The sequence below is a fragment of the Colletotrichum lupini genome, chromosome 6 (assembly GCF_023278565.1).
Source record: "Colletotrichum lupini chromosome 6, complete sequence".
NCBI lineage: Eukaryota > Fungi > Ascomycota > Sordariomycetes > Glomerellales > Glomerellaceae > Colletotrichum > Colletotrichum lupini.
In genome coordinates, this window is record NC_064679.1 from 2,407,510 (window position 1) to 2,421,686 (window position 14,177).

General features: G+C 54.7%; 12 protein-coding genes across 12 annotated transcripts; 7 read left to right on the plus strand and 5 right to left on the minus strand.

Moving 5' to 3' along the window:
- Positions 1–69: 69 nt before the first annotated feature.
- CLUP02_12192 (uncharacterized protein) lies at positions 70–258 on the plus strand (the record flags this gene model as incomplete). Its single annotated transcript, XM_049291156.1, has 2 exons — positions 70–165; positions 196–258. 2 exons carry the CDS (start codon positions 70–72, stop codon positions 256–258), a joined length of 159 nt encoding a protein of 52 aa, XP_049148301.1.
- A 42-nt stretch (positions 259–300) lies between these two features.
- On the minus strand, positions 301–663 carry CLUP02_12193 (uncharacterized protein; the record flags this gene model as incomplete). The annotated part of the gene is made up of 3 exons (XM_049291157.1): positions 301–493; positions 555–605; positions 653–663. 3 exons carry the CDS (start codon positions 661–663, stop codon positions 301–303), a joined length of 255 nt encoding a protein of 84 aa, XP_049148302.1.
- Positions 664–790: 127 nt separating this feature from the next.
- On the minus strand, positions 791–4,411 carry CLUP02_12194 (phosphoglucomutase/phosphomannomutase; the record flags this gene model as incomplete). The annotated part of the gene is made up of 11 exons (XM_049291158.1): positions 791–1,083; positions 1,147–2,160; positions 2,223–2,426; positions 2,498–2,595; positions 2,703–2,887; positions 2,952–3,031; positions 3,200–3,246; positions 3,322–3,492; positions 3,604–3,661; positions 3,706–4,261; positions 4,322–4,411. The coding sequence occupies 11 exons, from the start codon at positions 4,409–4,411 to the stop codon at positions 791–793; spliced, it is 2,796 nt and encodes a 931-aa protein (XP_049148303.1).
- Positions 4,412–4,472: 61 nt separating this feature from the next.
- Positions 4,473–4,746, minus strand: CLUP02_12195 (uncharacterized protein; the record flags this gene model as incomplete). Its single annotated transcript, XM_049291159.1, has 2 exons — positions 4,473–4,654; positions 4,710–4,746. 2 exons carry the CDS (start codon positions 4,744–4,746, stop codon positions 4,473–4,475), a joined length of 219 nt encoding a protein of 72 aa, XP_049148304.1.
- A 529-nt stretch (positions 4,747–5,275) lies between these two features.
- CLUP02_12196 (oxidoreductase family protein) lies at positions 5,276–6,886 on the plus strand (the record flags this gene model as incomplete). The annotated part of the gene is made up of 1 exon (XM_049291160.1): positions 5,276–6,886. One exon carries the CDS (start codon positions 5,276–5,278, stop codon positions 6,884–6,886), a length of 1,611 nt encoding a protein of 536 aa, XP_049148305.1.
- A 2,066-nt stretch (positions 6,887–8,952) lies between these two features.
- Positions 8,953–9,228, plus strand: CLUP02_12197 (uncharacterized protein; the record flags this gene model as incomplete). The annotated part of the gene is made up of 1 exon (XM_049291161.1): positions 8,953–9,228. One exon carries the CDS (start codon positions 8,953–8,955, stop codon positions 9,226–9,228), a length of 276 nt encoding a protein of 91 aa, XP_049148306.1.
- A 527-nt stretch (positions 9,229–9,755) lies between these two features.
- On the plus strand, positions 9,756–10,391 carry CLUP02_12198 (cupin; the record flags this gene model as incomplete). The annotated part of the gene is made up of 1 exon (XM_049291162.1): positions 9,756–10,391. One exon carries the CDS (start codon positions 9,756–9,758, stop codon positions 10,389–10,391), a length of 636 nt encoding a protein of 211 aa, XP_049148307.1.
- Positions 10,392–10,588: 197 nt separating this feature from the next.
- CLUP02_12199 (uncharacterized protein) lies at positions 10,589–11,356 on the plus strand (the record flags this gene model as incomplete). Its single annotated transcript, XM_049291163.1, has 1 exon — positions 10,589–11,356. The coding sequence occupies one exon, from the start codon at positions 10,589–10,591 to the stop codon at positions 11,354–11,356; it is 768 nt and encodes a 255-aa protein (XP_049148308.1).
- A 23-nt stretch (positions 11,357–11,379) lies between these two features.
- Positions 11,380–11,612, minus strand: CLUP02_12200 (uncharacterized protein; the record flags this gene model as incomplete). The annotated part of the gene is made up of 2 exons (XM_049291164.1): positions 11,380–11,467; positions 11,581–11,612. The coding sequence occupies 2 exons, from the start codon at positions 11,610–11,612 to the stop codon at positions 11,380–11,382; spliced, it is 120 nt and encodes a 39-aa protein (XP_049148309.1).
- A 145-nt stretch (positions 11,613–11,757) lies between these two features.
- On the plus strand, positions 11,758–12,201 carry CLUP02_12201 (transposase; the record flags this gene model as incomplete). The annotated part of the gene is made up of 1 exon (XM_049291165.1): positions 11,758–12,201. The coding sequence occupies one exon, from the start codon at positions 11,758–11,760 to the stop codon at positions 12,199–12,201; it is 444 nt and encodes a 147-aa protein (XP_049148310.1).
- A 546-nt stretch (positions 12,202–12,747) lies between these two features.
- On the plus strand, positions 12,748–12,909 carry CLUP02_12202 (uncharacterized protein; the record flags this gene model as incomplete). The annotated part of the gene is made up of 2 exons (XM_049291166.1): positions 12,748–12,771; positions 12,826–12,909. The coding sequence occupies 2 exons, from the start codon at positions 12,748–12,750 to the stop codon at positions 12,907–12,909; spliced, it is 108 nt and encodes a 35-aa protein (XP_049148311.1).
- A 34-nt stretch (positions 12,910–12,943) lies between these two features.
- On the minus strand, positions 12,944–14,167 carry CLUP02_12203 (uncharacterized protein; the record flags this gene model as incomplete). The annotated part of the gene is made up of 1 exon (XM_049291167.1): positions 12,944–14,167. The coding sequence occupies one exon, from the start codon at positions 14,165–14,167 to the stop codon at positions 12,944–12,946; it is 1,224 nt and encodes a 407-aa protein (XP_049148312.1).
- Between the last annotated feature and the right edge of the window lie 10 nt (positions 14,168–14,177).

The window sequence follows — 14,177 nt, forward strand, 5'->3', positions numbered from 1 at the left end:
TGCAACCCGTGATGAGCTTCCTCGAGGCAAGGGTATATATATATATATCCACTCCGACTCCGGACCAATATGGAGCCCCCCTTCACCGACACCTTCCACCCCCAGGACACTGCCACTCACCGTTTTGCGGGGCACATACCTCGACAGATTTGCGGGACTCAAAGAGTAGGTGAGCAGACATGCACCTACTTTCAGTCCGGCATCTTACTCGCCCAGCCCCTGTCTCCTCCACGTCTCCCCAAGGAAGAACCGCTCTAACGAACTTTGACACGCGCGTCTCCAATTCTTTCCACGATTGTTTTACGGCAGTCTTGTTTTCCTCCCCTTTTCAGCCTGGACAATGTCAAACGCAGCTTCAATGTATCGCAGAGGATAAGCGAGCGGATGTTTTGTATCTCGGAGGAAATACCCCGGAAGATTGCTCTGAGGGGTACCTTTCTTGCCCAGTTCCGTATGCGTTCCATTGCGTTTCTTGATTCCTTTTTCTCTTTGTCTAATGACTTGACGACCTTTATGATCGAGATTTATGATTACGCGGCACAAAAAATTCACACGTTGAGAAGAGCCCAGAGAAGGGGTCAGGGAGGGCACCGTCAAGCAAAAGACTATTGTGTGATTAGGTCAATTGATTCAATTTATGCAAATCGTGTACCATCGTGACATCGTCCACAGCAACCTTGGTGCTGGCCTATCTTCTACTTCTCTATACTGAAGCGTTACTTTTTTTTTTGAAAAACTGCCCTCCTTATCCCCCTTTGTCCAAGTGCGACGCAATCATGCAACAATGCACTTAGGTCTTGACATCGGGCTCGTCACGGCCAATGAACTCCTTGAACTTGAGAAGCTCGGTGGCCATCTGGATCTCGGGCTTGAGGAAGTCCTGGGCATCCAGGTCGTACGTCTTGGGGTCGGAGCTGTGCTGCTCGAGGTAGAGACGGATAGTGGCGCCGGACGAGCCAGTGCCGGAGAGGCGGACAATGATGCGGCTGCCCGAGGAGAAGGTGGCGTACAGACCCTGGTTGGAGGAGACGGAGCCGTCGAGATCGGTGTAGGAGAAGTTGCCAGCGCCGGTGACGGTGCGGTCTGTCAGAGTTAGTCTCATTTCATTCTTAAGGGTTCTGATGGGCATTTTGTATGTAGACTTACCTCCAACCTTGCTGCCGATGAAGTTGGGGTCGGCGACGAGGTCCTTCAGGACACCAACAACCTTGTTGGCACCCTCGCTGTCGACATCCTCGTAGTCGTAACGGGTGAAGAAGGTGCGGCCGTACTCAGTCCAGAAGTCCTGCTGGATCTTCTTGATGGAGGGAGTGACGCCAGGGTTCTGCTCGCCGATACCGGCGATGATGTTCAACCAGGCGACGACAGCCCAGAGACCATCCTTCTCACGGATGTGGTTGCTGCCAGTGCCGAAGGACTCCTCACCGCAGATGGAGAGCTTGTCGGCATCGAAGAGGGCACAGAAGAACTTCCAGCCGGTAGGGACCTCGTAGCAGTTCAGGCCCTGCTTCTTGGCAACCAGGTCGACGGCACCGGAAGTAGGCATGGAGCGGGCCAGGCCGTAAACACCCTGCTTTTTGAAGTAGGGGATGAGGTTGGCGTGGTGGGCGATGATGGCCAGAGAGTCACCGGGGGAGACGAAGGCGTTGGCACCGTAGATCATGTTGCGGTCTCCATCACCGTCGGAGGCAGCACCGAAGGGGATGTTGTTCTTGTCAACGACCTCGACGAGGGAGTGGGCGTAGGTCAGGTTGGGGTCGGGGTGACCGCCGTTGAAGTCTGGGCTGGGAATGCAGTTCTGGGTGGCGCCCTTGAGGCCGAGCTCCTTCTCGAAGATGGCGGTTCCGTAAGGACCAGTGACACCGTGAAGGCCGTCAAAGAGGACCTTGAAGTCGGGGTTTGACTGGAAGAACTTCTTGATGAGGTCGAAGTCGAAGATGTCCTTGAGCATCTCGATGTAGTCGACAGTGCTGTCGACAACCTCGACCTCGAGAGAGCCGTAGGTCTTGGTGCCGATGGTGGAGATGTCGACATCGGGGATGTTGGCGATCTTGTAGGAGGTGAGGGTCTTGGAGGCCTCGTAGATCTTGTTGGTGACGGACTCGGGGGCAGGGCCACCGTTGGCAAGGTTGTACTTGATACCGAAGTCGTTCTTGGGACCTGAAATGGGTTCATCGTTTAGCTGGCGAGTATGATTTCAAGGGTATGTGTAGAGATCTTACCGCCGGGGTTGTGGCTGGCAGTCAGGAGAATACCACCAGTGGCCTTGCGCTTGCGAATGACATGGCTGGCAGCGGGAGTGGACAGAATGCCGTCCTGGCCGATGAGGAGCTTCTTGACACCGTAGGCGGCACCAATCTTGGCAATCAATTGGACGACCTCGGGATTCCAGAAACGACCATCACCACCGATGACGAGGAAAGAACCTAGAGAGGCGGTCTGTCAGTTTCCTGGGGCGATTGCCAAGACCGAAAGCTGAGATGGCTTTGCTATTTACCCTCGACGCCCTCGGGAATGGACAGGAGAATGCTCGTGACAAAGGCCTCGCTGTAGTGAGCCTGCTGGAAGACGGTGACCTTCTTGCGAAGACCAGAACTGTGGAATGGCTAGTCAGTGATGGGGTTGCTGAGTGAGGGTGCATCGCGCGATTGGCAGCTATGGCGGGGTAGCAACAAAAAGTTGGGCTCGACATGTTTGGGGACGATAACAGCGAGGGGTTTGTTTCTGTTAGGGGAGAAATGACGTACGTGCCGGGCTTCTGGTCCTGGAAAGGCTTGAACTCGACAGTCTGGACGTCCATGATGCTGTATAGTTCGAGTAGTGATGGTATTGAGGGGGAGAGTTGTCTAGGTTGTAGAAGAGGAAAAGGAGAATGTTGGGAATGGAGCTGCAATTATTAGTGTCTCTGTCTCGCCTTTGCCTGGGTTCTTTCTTCCGTCTCTCATGCGAACCGGCGTTGGCGTAGGTACGGGAGGTGGGACCGGGGAGTGGTGGGCGTTGGGCAAGGGGCCTAGAAAGCTTTCATTGGGAACTTGGTGCGGTGAGAGACTAAGGTATCCGTAGGCCACTGGAAATACCTTAGGTAGCTAATGTGGGCAGAATACGACGCATTGGGGCACCTCAGTGAATGGGAGATGGCACACGATAGGCTCAGATTGCACCTTTTTTTTTTTTTTTTAGTGAATAACCCCCCTCCAACCTGGAACCTCGTACACATTGGTGAAGGTACCTTTCATTCCGCCAAAGCTGTGGCCGCCACCTCATGGTGGGGGTTTGCTTGGCCAGTGATATCATCCTGAGCCTCGACGTGGGCGGGGTCACCGCACAATGAAGGAGGGGCAGCTCTGGGAGAGCCCCTCACTTCCAGGGGCCCAACACAGGGGATCTTCCCGGCGAATCATCGTGAGGTGCTGGTGGGTGTGGCTATTATTCGCACGGTTTGAAGTGCGCGGTTGACCAGCATTCAGCAGTGCGTAGGATACTGCGTACTGTCTTCAAACGACCCCGCTACCTTACCCTTGCGGTCAACTATCGATTCAACTATTTACATTAGCTACCAGGCAATCTTAGGTAAGGCAGGTGAGGCACCTCAAGATATCTCACTCATCCCAGTGCTTCATCAAGTTAGAAGAATCGAGCTTGACTCTCTGGATAGTACAATCTACAACAGGTTGTCTGCCCAAGCATCGTCCTCATCCCGTTCACTGACCGGCGTGTCCTGCGCGCTGGCCTGCCCTCTCCACGTCCGGCCAAAAATGGCTTCTCTGTAGTACCTGGCCTCAGCAATGCTCTCGAGAATATCTTCCTTGGCCTGGTGAAGTCCCTGCTTGGCTGGGGCACCGTCCGCGACCTGCGGCGGGCACCAACGTCTTGCCGCCTCCTTGAGCGAGCTGACATCGAGAATGCGATGGTGTAAATGGTCAACCACCTTGCGGTAGGGCGGCTTGTTGAGGAACGATCGGTCCGCGTGTACACTGTTACCCGCCAGCAGCGCCGTCTTCTTCTGCGGGATGTGCTTCTTGATGTAAGCGAGCAGATCGTCGGCAGCCTGCTCAGGTGTCGTCGTCGACTTGATGACCGCCGCTGTGAGGCCGCTGTCGCCGTGTGTCTTGGTGCACCATTCGTCCATCTGCGCCATGCGTTGCTCCGTCTGGTGCACCACGCAGCCCCAGCCCTCGGGGTCAACGACTTGCAGGTTCCCGGTGGTGATGATGCAGAAAATCTCGATAATCTCCTCCTTGTCCGGATCCAGTCCAGTCATCTGGGGATGTGTTAGTCAGTCTAGGGTTAAGAGTGGCATGCCTAAGCTTGGGGTGCATACCTCGCAGTCAACCCAGACCAAGGGGCCGTCAGATGCAGACTGCATCTTCGGGGCGGGAGCTTTGTTTTTGAGGGAGTTGAGAAGATCCATGGTTCAGGCGGGAATGATGTTGATACTGATTCTAACTCTTGTCAACTTGAGTTGCACTCCGTTAACAGCAGGATCTTCTTTTGGGCGTGCTAAGCTTGCTGAGCCACAACTTCACCAGAGTTGGACTACAAGGTGGGGTGCAAGCTGCAGCATCCCAGGTGTGGCTTCCAATTAGGTATTGAATGGAAGGAGGACCAAGATGCACGGAGTACCATGCGATCCTAGCAGTGCCAGCCTGGCGTTCTCAATGCTTCCTTTCGTTCCATGGCCACCACCTATGTACATAGTAGGTACTCACTGCTATTGCTATTGCTAGTGGGAACTTCTCCGGGCATGTTTTCTACCAGCGTATAATTTCATACGAAGCTGTGAAGATGGTTCAGGTAAACCCTGGGAATACAGGATGCATCAGCAAAGTACCTGGCATATCAAGGCTCCTACTATTGCTGCCAACTCCGATTGCCCGGGCAGGGACGTCTCACCGCCAGAACTGCCCGCAGAGAAAGATGCCCCACATCGGCAGAGGAGGAAATTCGACCGACAGCCGCTGATAAGATAAGTAAACTGCCAAGAACCAAGGCAAGTACCCCGGACCACGGTTCAAATAAACCATCATTCATTGGACCTGCCCTTCTACATGGACCCCACTTTCCATGTTGGAGCCAGGACTCCAAGTAACATAAACCTCCTTCTTTCACCTGACTGACTTCTGTTCATTGACAACATCCCTCATACCCTATTTACCAAAAGACAGCGTGTTTTCCGAGTTTCTCAGAGAATATAAACTTGTCAAAAGTAAGAAAAACTTCAACACAGGGTTCTCCTGTCACCGACAGATCACACTTCAACGATAACGACCACGACATGTCGTCCGTCAAGAAGTCGGGTTCGCCCGTCGCGGTCCCTGAAGATGCAACTCCAGTGCCACCTCAGAAACCTCCCATGTCTGTTTCGCCACCTCGCATTCTCGTCATCGGAGCTGGCTCTCGTGGACAAGCATATGCTCATGCTAACGAGACCTCTTGCAACGGTATCGTGGCTGCTGTCGCTGAACCCATCACCTACAAGCGTCAAAGCTTCGGTCGAACATTCGTTTGGGGCTCCAACACTCCCCAAGAAGGGCAACAGTTTGCCGACTGGACCGAGTTCGTAACATACGAGACACGCCGCCGAGAGAGAGAAGCTGCTGGTGAAGATGTACCGCCTGGCGTTGATGCCGCCTTCATTTGTGTTCTTGACGAAATGCATCGCGACGTCCTCGTCGGACTTGCTCCTCTGGGACTACACGTCATGTGCGAGAAACCCCTCGCCACGTCTCTTACCGATTGTCTCGACATGTATCAGGCTATGAAGCCTCCTGCTGGCCAGGAGCCCAAGAACGTCTTCTCTATCGGCCATGTACTTCGTTACAGCCCACACAATATGCTGCTTCGCAAGCTCTTGCTCGAAGACCGTGTCATTGGCGATATCCTCAAGATTGTGCACACCGAGCCGGTCGGTTGGTGGCATTTTACCCACTCGTATGTGCGTGGCAACTGGCGGAACGAAAAGACTACGGCACCAAGTCTATTGACAAAGAGCTGCCACGACATTGATCTCCTCCTTTGGCTTCTGAGCGCACCAGTAAAGGCTGGAACAGGCACTCCTCATCTACCGTCCACTGTCTCGTCAAGTGGTTCGCTCCACCTCTTTAGGAAAGGTCGCAAGCCCGCCGCCGCTGGAAATGCAACAAATTGTATGTCGTGTCCTCTAGGTGATTCAGGCTGCAAATTCTCGGCCAAGAATATCTATCTCGGCCAGGATCTGAAAGGTCTCGCTTCTGGCAACACCGATTGGCCAGTCAGCATTGTAATGCCGGAGATTGAAGATTTCCCGACATCTGAGCGAAGCAAAGTCCTGGCATCAAAGCTTGCTGAAGATTATGATGATTCCACCCCCAAAGACGTCGTCGCTTCGCGGAACTGGTTCGGTCGTTGTGTCTTCGACGCGGACAACAATGTCTGTGATGACCAGACTGTCACCATCACCTGGGACGATGCCACAGACGGCACCCCAGAGTCAACCAAACAATCCAAATCAGCAACTCTGCACATGGTCGCACAAACGAAAAAGATTTGCGAGAGATACACCCATATTTATGGTATTGATGGCGAGATCTATGCCGACGCCCGTACAATCACCATAGAGGACTTCAACACGGGTGCCACCCAATCATTCCACCCAACCCTCGAAGACGCCGGCCACGGCGGTGGGGACAAAGGTCTCGCACGTCAATTCATACTGGCGGTGGACAAAGTCAAGAACCACGGCTGGACGCCGGAGAAAGCGCAGAATGAATTCATCGGCTGCTCACTTGAGGAGGTAATTCGCTCCCATGCGATGGTATTCGCGGCAGAGGAAGCGCGGACAGGGAGGAAGGTGGTCGACTGGCAGAAATGGTGGTCACAAAAGGTTGCCAACACGACAAGTGATTAAAGGCAAAGCCAGTTTACCTTCGGCGCGTCAGTCTGCGGTAGGGGAGGCATCGGCAGCGGGCGGTCGGTCACAGCCCCGAATGGCATCATTTACATGGCAATCGGAGTCAACTCCGGTCCTTGATTGTTGGGTTCATACTGTCTCTTCGTTGTCGGGGACGCAAAGCCGACGGATTTTCCCCGGTTCTCTTAGCTTGCGAAACCATTTCGATTTCAATTGCTAGCCCCGTGAGCTACACCTCAGTGCGAGATATGTTACGGTGTAGACGGGGTCGTCTGCCGAGGCAGCCAAGGCAGCCAAGGCAGTCCCTTGTCGTTCAGCTCCAAGTCTCCACCGTCACTGCACCCAACATATCTCGTCTGATATTCAGATTGTGGTAGCGTCGAATTTCCACGTTGTCCGATCTGGTCTGACCAACAACATCGTACTGATCTTTGGAACGACGATCGCCACTGGCCTACTATTGGCTTAAGCAGTCTTTGAGGCGCATCTTGACAGACAAGAGCCGCTTTTACCGAAGCTTTCTCTCACTGATCCTATTGCCTTTACAAAGTCCGGGCCACCCCGACGGCAGCTCCCCGTGTACCTTCTCTGAAGATGAGGAAGTAAAATGAATCTTTCGTACTTTTCCCGGCGGCACATTCCGCGCTAGACTTTCCTCACGTTGCCGTTCTGTCTATCGACACGGATCAACTTCGTGACACATCTCGCCGATCCACGACAAGCTTTCTGGTAGGAGCTTCTTTTGACTTCGCACAACACGAGGAACCTAGCAAATGTCGCCATTGAGATTTGGAATAAAGGCCAGCAAGCTCGTGGCCGCCTCTCCACAAATGCCTTTTCATTATTCCTGGGGAGATTGCTCCCCGGCGGCCAATTTCCCCGACAGCCTTTGATAGTGCTCGCCATACTTGTGGACCGACGATCTTGCGGTGATCGCGATTCCTTGACTGTCAAATGCACATCGCGGTCTTCCACGACGAGACTGGTCAAAGTCGACTGCCCGATTACAGCTGCTCTCCCCGACGGTCGATTTCCCCGACAGCGAAGATACACATGCCCGTTCCCTGGTGATCCCTAACCGCCGACTGAGACGTTAGTGTCGCGGTCTATCGCTGCCAGACTATTCAAAGCCGACGTTCCGATCTCCTATGTCTTCCCGGCGGTCAACGTCCCCGTTCCAACGACAATGATACGTTTGGGGCAGTCGGGGGATTCCCGAAAGTTGATTCATCAAGGTTGAGTACGCTCACCTTGGCCTCCGTCAGGCGGTGCATACATGCATGCATACATTCGGCCTTGCCGGAGTTGGTCCCGAGTCCGACATCCCCGCTTGTCGCGGAGCCGTTGCGAAGATTTTTCTGGAACACGGGGCGCCAAAGCGGACAACTCCCCGTTTTTCAGATCAATGTCGGACCGGCGTGCGTGTGACCGCAGGACCCGAAACACCAGCGCGAGCTGAAGCCGCAAGTTGCATGTACTAGGATACGAAATGCCCGCCAACCTCGGGCTATGAGCGATTGCGAGGTATGATTTGATGTTTACACGATCAAGAATCATTGGCCGAGGGAGTTTTCAACTTCGAGGTCTCAGCTCAAAGCCATACACAGTACACTAGGTTGACTTGATGCAGAGAATGCCGCAAGTCCAGCGAGGCTAGTGACCGTTGAGCGGACAGTGTTTCTTTGGCAATCCGCAATCGGCCGGATACCGCGGGGTTTCCATACGTACTCGACGCCAAGCGTAGGCAATATAAATTCAAACTCAATTGAGCACTATCTTCAACAAATGCCCCCAGAATCGATCCACAAGGTCACTCAATGCAAGCGGTCAGCTCCCGAGGCTTGCAACGACAGTGCTTAGTGATCCTCGTCACGGTGCCGAGTCAGATGAATGCAGTGAGCAGTCGCAAGCCAAGCTTCGTTTCACTACGAGCTCCCCCTCTTCACTGGCGAGCTCATCCTTGTCGCTTACCCGTGTTTGTTGAGACAGATAGATACCTGCCAACCTATCGTGGCAGTACTTTTTGCCGCACTTCGGAGTGGATTCTGCGCCTATCTGTCTGCATGGTTCGGAGGATGGGACTCGCAGGACTGCCTTTCACTCGTACGGACGTAAGACATCGCCCATACAGCAGAAGTGGCGTTACCGCGTCGGCACTGCCAGGCGAACCTTTTTTTTTTGGCAGGATTTCCCAACCACCGTGCCTCCGTCACCAACTTCTGACCACTTGGGTTCAAGCCAGGACGAGGACTGCGCATAGTCGATGCAGCCGCGCCCGGCTGGGGTGGCACTGGCACCCCACACCGAATGCCGCGTTTAATTCTCACCAAACCTTATAACGCAGCAGGACAGGTGGAAACATGCAGGCTGGCTGGCAGGATTGCCGCTTCCTGCGTCAGGTGAGGGACAACACTGTTTTTCCTAAGGCAATGCCAGCTGGCTAGGTACTTTTTCCTACTAGCAAGTGGCCTTTTCATCTCTTCCCTCGGCGAGCCGTCAGACACCCCCAAGTCTGTGCGCCAAGGCCAACGGCCGTGACAGCACACCTTCTTAAAGGGACCTTTCATCCCCTCTTCTTACCCCCCCAATCGCATCTTTCAAAGAACGAATCGTGCTTTGACAGAAGATACAATCCATCGGACGACTCCCCGCCCATACTTGTCTCGGTCGACGAAGAAGAAAAGACGAGAGGCCTTTAAAAGAAGACACAGCAAAGTTGCCAACTACAAATTCCCACCAGCTAGCTATACTTCGTTGCTCGCTCCCCCCATCATCTGTCAAGCTTGTCAGACCCATCATCGAACCTTGGTACCTCAGCCGTCTGTTCACACCTTCATCGCACATACTTCACAACGCCTAAGCAAAGATGTCGTCGTCCGGAGCTGCTCCCGCCGCCTCCGCATCCGAAGACTGCCCCTTCGGCCCCGTATCCCGGCACATCACAACCCACGACGCCAACGGCCGCGCCGTCTTCTCCGACGCATTCCCCGTACAAGTCACGCCGGACCCGCTGAAGAACATGTACTTCCACACCTGCTACACAACTTCCGAGTCACCCGTCACAATGGACGACGAAAAAGACCTGGCAGCCTACGCGCCCAACCACCCGCGCATGCCGTCCCTGCACCTCCCCTCGGGCTCCGTCCTGCGGGTGGTAGACTTTGGTCCGCAGACAGGGCCGATGATGCACCGCACCGAGTCGTGCGACTACGGCATCGTGCTCAAGGGCGAGGTGGAGTGTTACCTGGACGACGGGGCGAAGCGGACGCTGAAGGAAGGGGAGATCATGATTCAGAGGGGCACGATGCACGGGTGGAAGAATGCGACGGATCAGTGGGCGCGGGTGATTTTCTGTCTGCAGCCTGCGGAGCCGGTGAGAGTTGCGGGCAAGGTGATGGAGGACGATATCCCGTTTATGAAGGTTTCACCCGAGAGGCAGGCGGATTATGAAAAGTTCATGGCGGAGCAGGCTGCGAAGAAGAAGACTGAGGAGAAGATTTGAGTCTCGCGAGATCTGAGGGGCTTATTGCTTAATCAGGGGAGAAAGTATTGAGAGAAGGTGACATACGTCGCGGGGAAGGCAACGGGTTTGTTGCATGGAAGCCGGAGCAGATTCCGAGGGATTATGAGTTATGCTTCACGTCTCGTCAAAGGTCGAGGCATAGCTGGTCGTGCCTAGTGTACCTAAGTACCAGCATTATGTTACAACTCATTCATATGCCATATGCCTCATCCCTCGTCGCCTTGATATACGGGGAATATCTCCTGTTTAATCCATCACCCAAGCCCATGGGAGGGATCTTGGATTGTTGCAACATCCCTGTACCCCGTGTAAGTGATGCCGGCGGACCACTTTTTCCATGTGTGCCGAGGTGTCTTTCGCCAGAAGAGGCTTCCTTCTTACTGCTGGATCATATGAAAATTTCACTATCCCGTTGCTCAGGATTGGATCTAATTGAAGATCGCGAGGTTACGGCCAGAGGAGCAAGATACTCCAGCGTGGCTCAGTGCATGTGGCTGGTGCTGATTGTCAGAAAGCATCATCGCCGGTCCGTGATGGGGTCATACTTTCTTCTTGTCAGACTTGCTATTTCTTATGACGCTCTGTCCCCGAGAAAAGAAACGAAAAAACACAGAAGAAAGGAGATGTTGGAGACTGATCACGATTTCGACGACTTTGTGAGATTTTGGCCGCAAGGTAGCCTTCAAGTTGCATGCTCGGAGAGGCAGATTTCAATCTATTGGTCGATGGCTAGCTTATCTAAGCACACTGAGCTGCTCCGAGCTGTTCCTGTCCGAGACCTAAGCTTGGCACCCTGGGTGCCTTCTCTTGCAGGTGGTACGGAATACCAGGTACTTACTTTGGCACCCTCGAAAGCCGGGAGGAAAACCAGTATTCTGGGGCACTCGCACCATTTTCTGGAGTTTGATGAACTGCGGTTTACTTTACTCCCAACGATATGGTGATAGAAAGAGACGCGCACCTCCAGCTATTGAGATAAACCCCCCACTAGCCATAAGTTGTCCAGACCTGAGGTGGCCCTTGCCCCCGCCTCGTCGAGGAACCTGAGGTATCCACTACCCCGAACGCAGCACCCCTGATCCACCCCGAGAAAGTGGGCCCAGCCACGGGGGTTCACCAAAAGAAAAAATAAAAAACGAAAATTTCGACATGCGCCGCTATCGTCTACATCTCATCCTCCTTCTCATCCTCCAGCCTCATCTCACAACGTAATAATCATCCCCCCTTTTAATTCCCACCTCAACTCATCTGATCTTCAGCGAAAATCTCAGCAATCATCCCATCTATCGTCTAACCCTCACATCACTTCACTTTTCCCTCAACGGACACATACACCTCTCACACAATGCCTCGCCGCGCCGCCCCAGAACCAAAGCCCCGCAAACCGCAATACTCCCCCGAAAAGCGCGCCCGCATCGCCGTCCTCTCGGAGCTCGGCATGTCCCTCAAAGAAATCTCCATCAAGGAGGAAGTCCCCGTCTCCTCCATCAAGGGCATCGTCACGCGCTACCGCCTCCAGCAGGCGGGCCGCGACCGGCCCCGTCCGGGCCGCCCCCGTATCCTGTCCGATCGGGACGTCAAGACGCTCCTGCGCGTGCTGCAGGAGAAGCCGGCCTGCTCGTACGCCGAGCTGAAGCGCGACGCGGGCGTGACGTGCGCGACCAAGACGCTGGTGCGGTATTTGCAGATGGAGGGGTTGAAGCCGACGAAGCCGCCTGCGGGGGATTCCGAGGAGGAGGCGGAGAGGATGAGGGTTTTGGTTGAGGAGGGGGAAGGGGAGGAGGTGTGAGATGACTTGACGTCCAACTTCGCCGTGGCAATGGTGGCGGAGAGATCTACGCATGTCAAGCCTGTGGACAGCAGGCTTGCAATTACGGATATTCATCTGGTACAGATTGACTTGATTGTGAGTTTCCTCTCATCTCAGAGTTGAGGTCAGCGCTAACTTTGTAGATAACGACGACCATTAATCGAGAAAGAGGCAACGGAAGAGCTCGTTCTCGATGGGAAGGTGATTCTTGGAATCACAGCCTCGGCTCCTGTTCGTGAGCCTTTCAAACAGGCTCGAGAGAACCGTAACCCCAGCAAGGCTGCAACATTTGCGCCGCTTTCCATCAACAGGAATGTATCAGCTGGACGGCGCTTGGTTTTCCTTAGAGAGAGGCCTGATGGTTTCCATCAGAAACTTGCCGCAAAGACGGTGACTCACACTGAGGCGTGCTACATTACGGCGTAGCCAAGCAGCCTTATGCAGCGGGAAGGAAAAACCACCACACGTCGTGGTGTATGGGGGACGTTAGATAGATAGAAAAGATGGTTATGATATCACGCAGCAATGAAGCACAATGCGGAGTGTAATGTATCTATTATATGGTGCGAGGTTCAGCAAGCGGGGGATTGGCTCTGCCGATAGTGGACTTCAGGGGGGAACAAGGCCAATTACAAGGGACATCGCCAACGACTTCAAAGCTTTCATTATCAATGGGCTGTCACGTAACGCAACCACTTTTCAGAAAAAAAGAGAGGCTTACTCACCGGCCACCCATCACTCTGTCCAAATGCTTCAAATAAGCCCCAGTATCACAACTCCCATCTTCACCCTCCCTCCCCTGACGAACCAACAAGCCTTCCCCCTCGGCCCGAACCCTCCACGCATCCCAGTCAACATCCACAACTCTCCGATCAATAAACACCAGCCTCCCGCCCTCCCCCAACGCCGGCGCGAAGACCTTGACCCAATTCACCTCCCCCTCGACCTCATCCTGCTCGTCCGTCTCCCACTCACACACTTGTGACCTACCGTACCTCTCCCCCGTCCTCAACCCCGCGACGACAAGACACCGAAGCCGAAGACACCCCATCTTCACCGCGGCACGCCGGATCGCGTCTTGGAGGAACCCGCCACCACTACCGCTCGCATACGTCCGCAAATCTAAAAAGAGCGTCTCGAGCCGCGTCATGGCAGTCCAGTCCACCGCAACAAACTCCTGATCAGGAAGTCCCCGTTCGATGACGAAGGCCATCTCGCATCGCAAGTCGGTCACGGCATTGCGGCGCAGCCGGAGCCGGAGCCAGGGATCGGAGGGGACGCTGTTGAACATGAGGTGACGGGGCAACGACAACGACAGCGTATCCGACTTTGCCGAGGCCGGGGCTGCTGCTCCCGTAGCACGAGAATAGTCTGCATCCCGCCCGTGGCCACGACCAGCTTCACGAAAGACGAGCGCCCCGGACGCCATGCACCTACCTACCCCGTCGTCGTGCCCCCTCGGCCAAACCTGCTCAAAGACTCTTAGCCCGTTCCGTCCGAGGTCGCGCAGAGCCCAGTCCATCGCGGCCGGGAACCTCCTGCCGAGCTCTTCCTCCAGCAGCAGTGCGCCGTGTCGGGGATGCTGCTCGCGGGAACCGTCTACCCGCCTCATCAACGGAAAGGAAGCATGATCCCCGTCCCCGTGCCGCACCCCGGACTCGTACTTACCTCGAACGCTGCCGCCGCCGCCGCCCTTGGTGTAGACGTCGATCCGCTGAAGATCGTAGATCTCGTTGACGGGGTCCGCGGCGCGGGCGCAGACGGCCCAGTCTGGGACGAAGAGGGATAAGATGCAGGGGCTGCTACTTACCGTGAGGTAGTCGTAGAGGATGTGCTTTTGGAGTTCGAGCGGTAGGAATGCGAGACGGTCGAGGATGGTTGGTGGGTCTTGGCGTTGTGCTTGTCGGAAATCCATGGTCGTAGGCGTGGGAGGATGAGGGAGCATATGCCGAAGG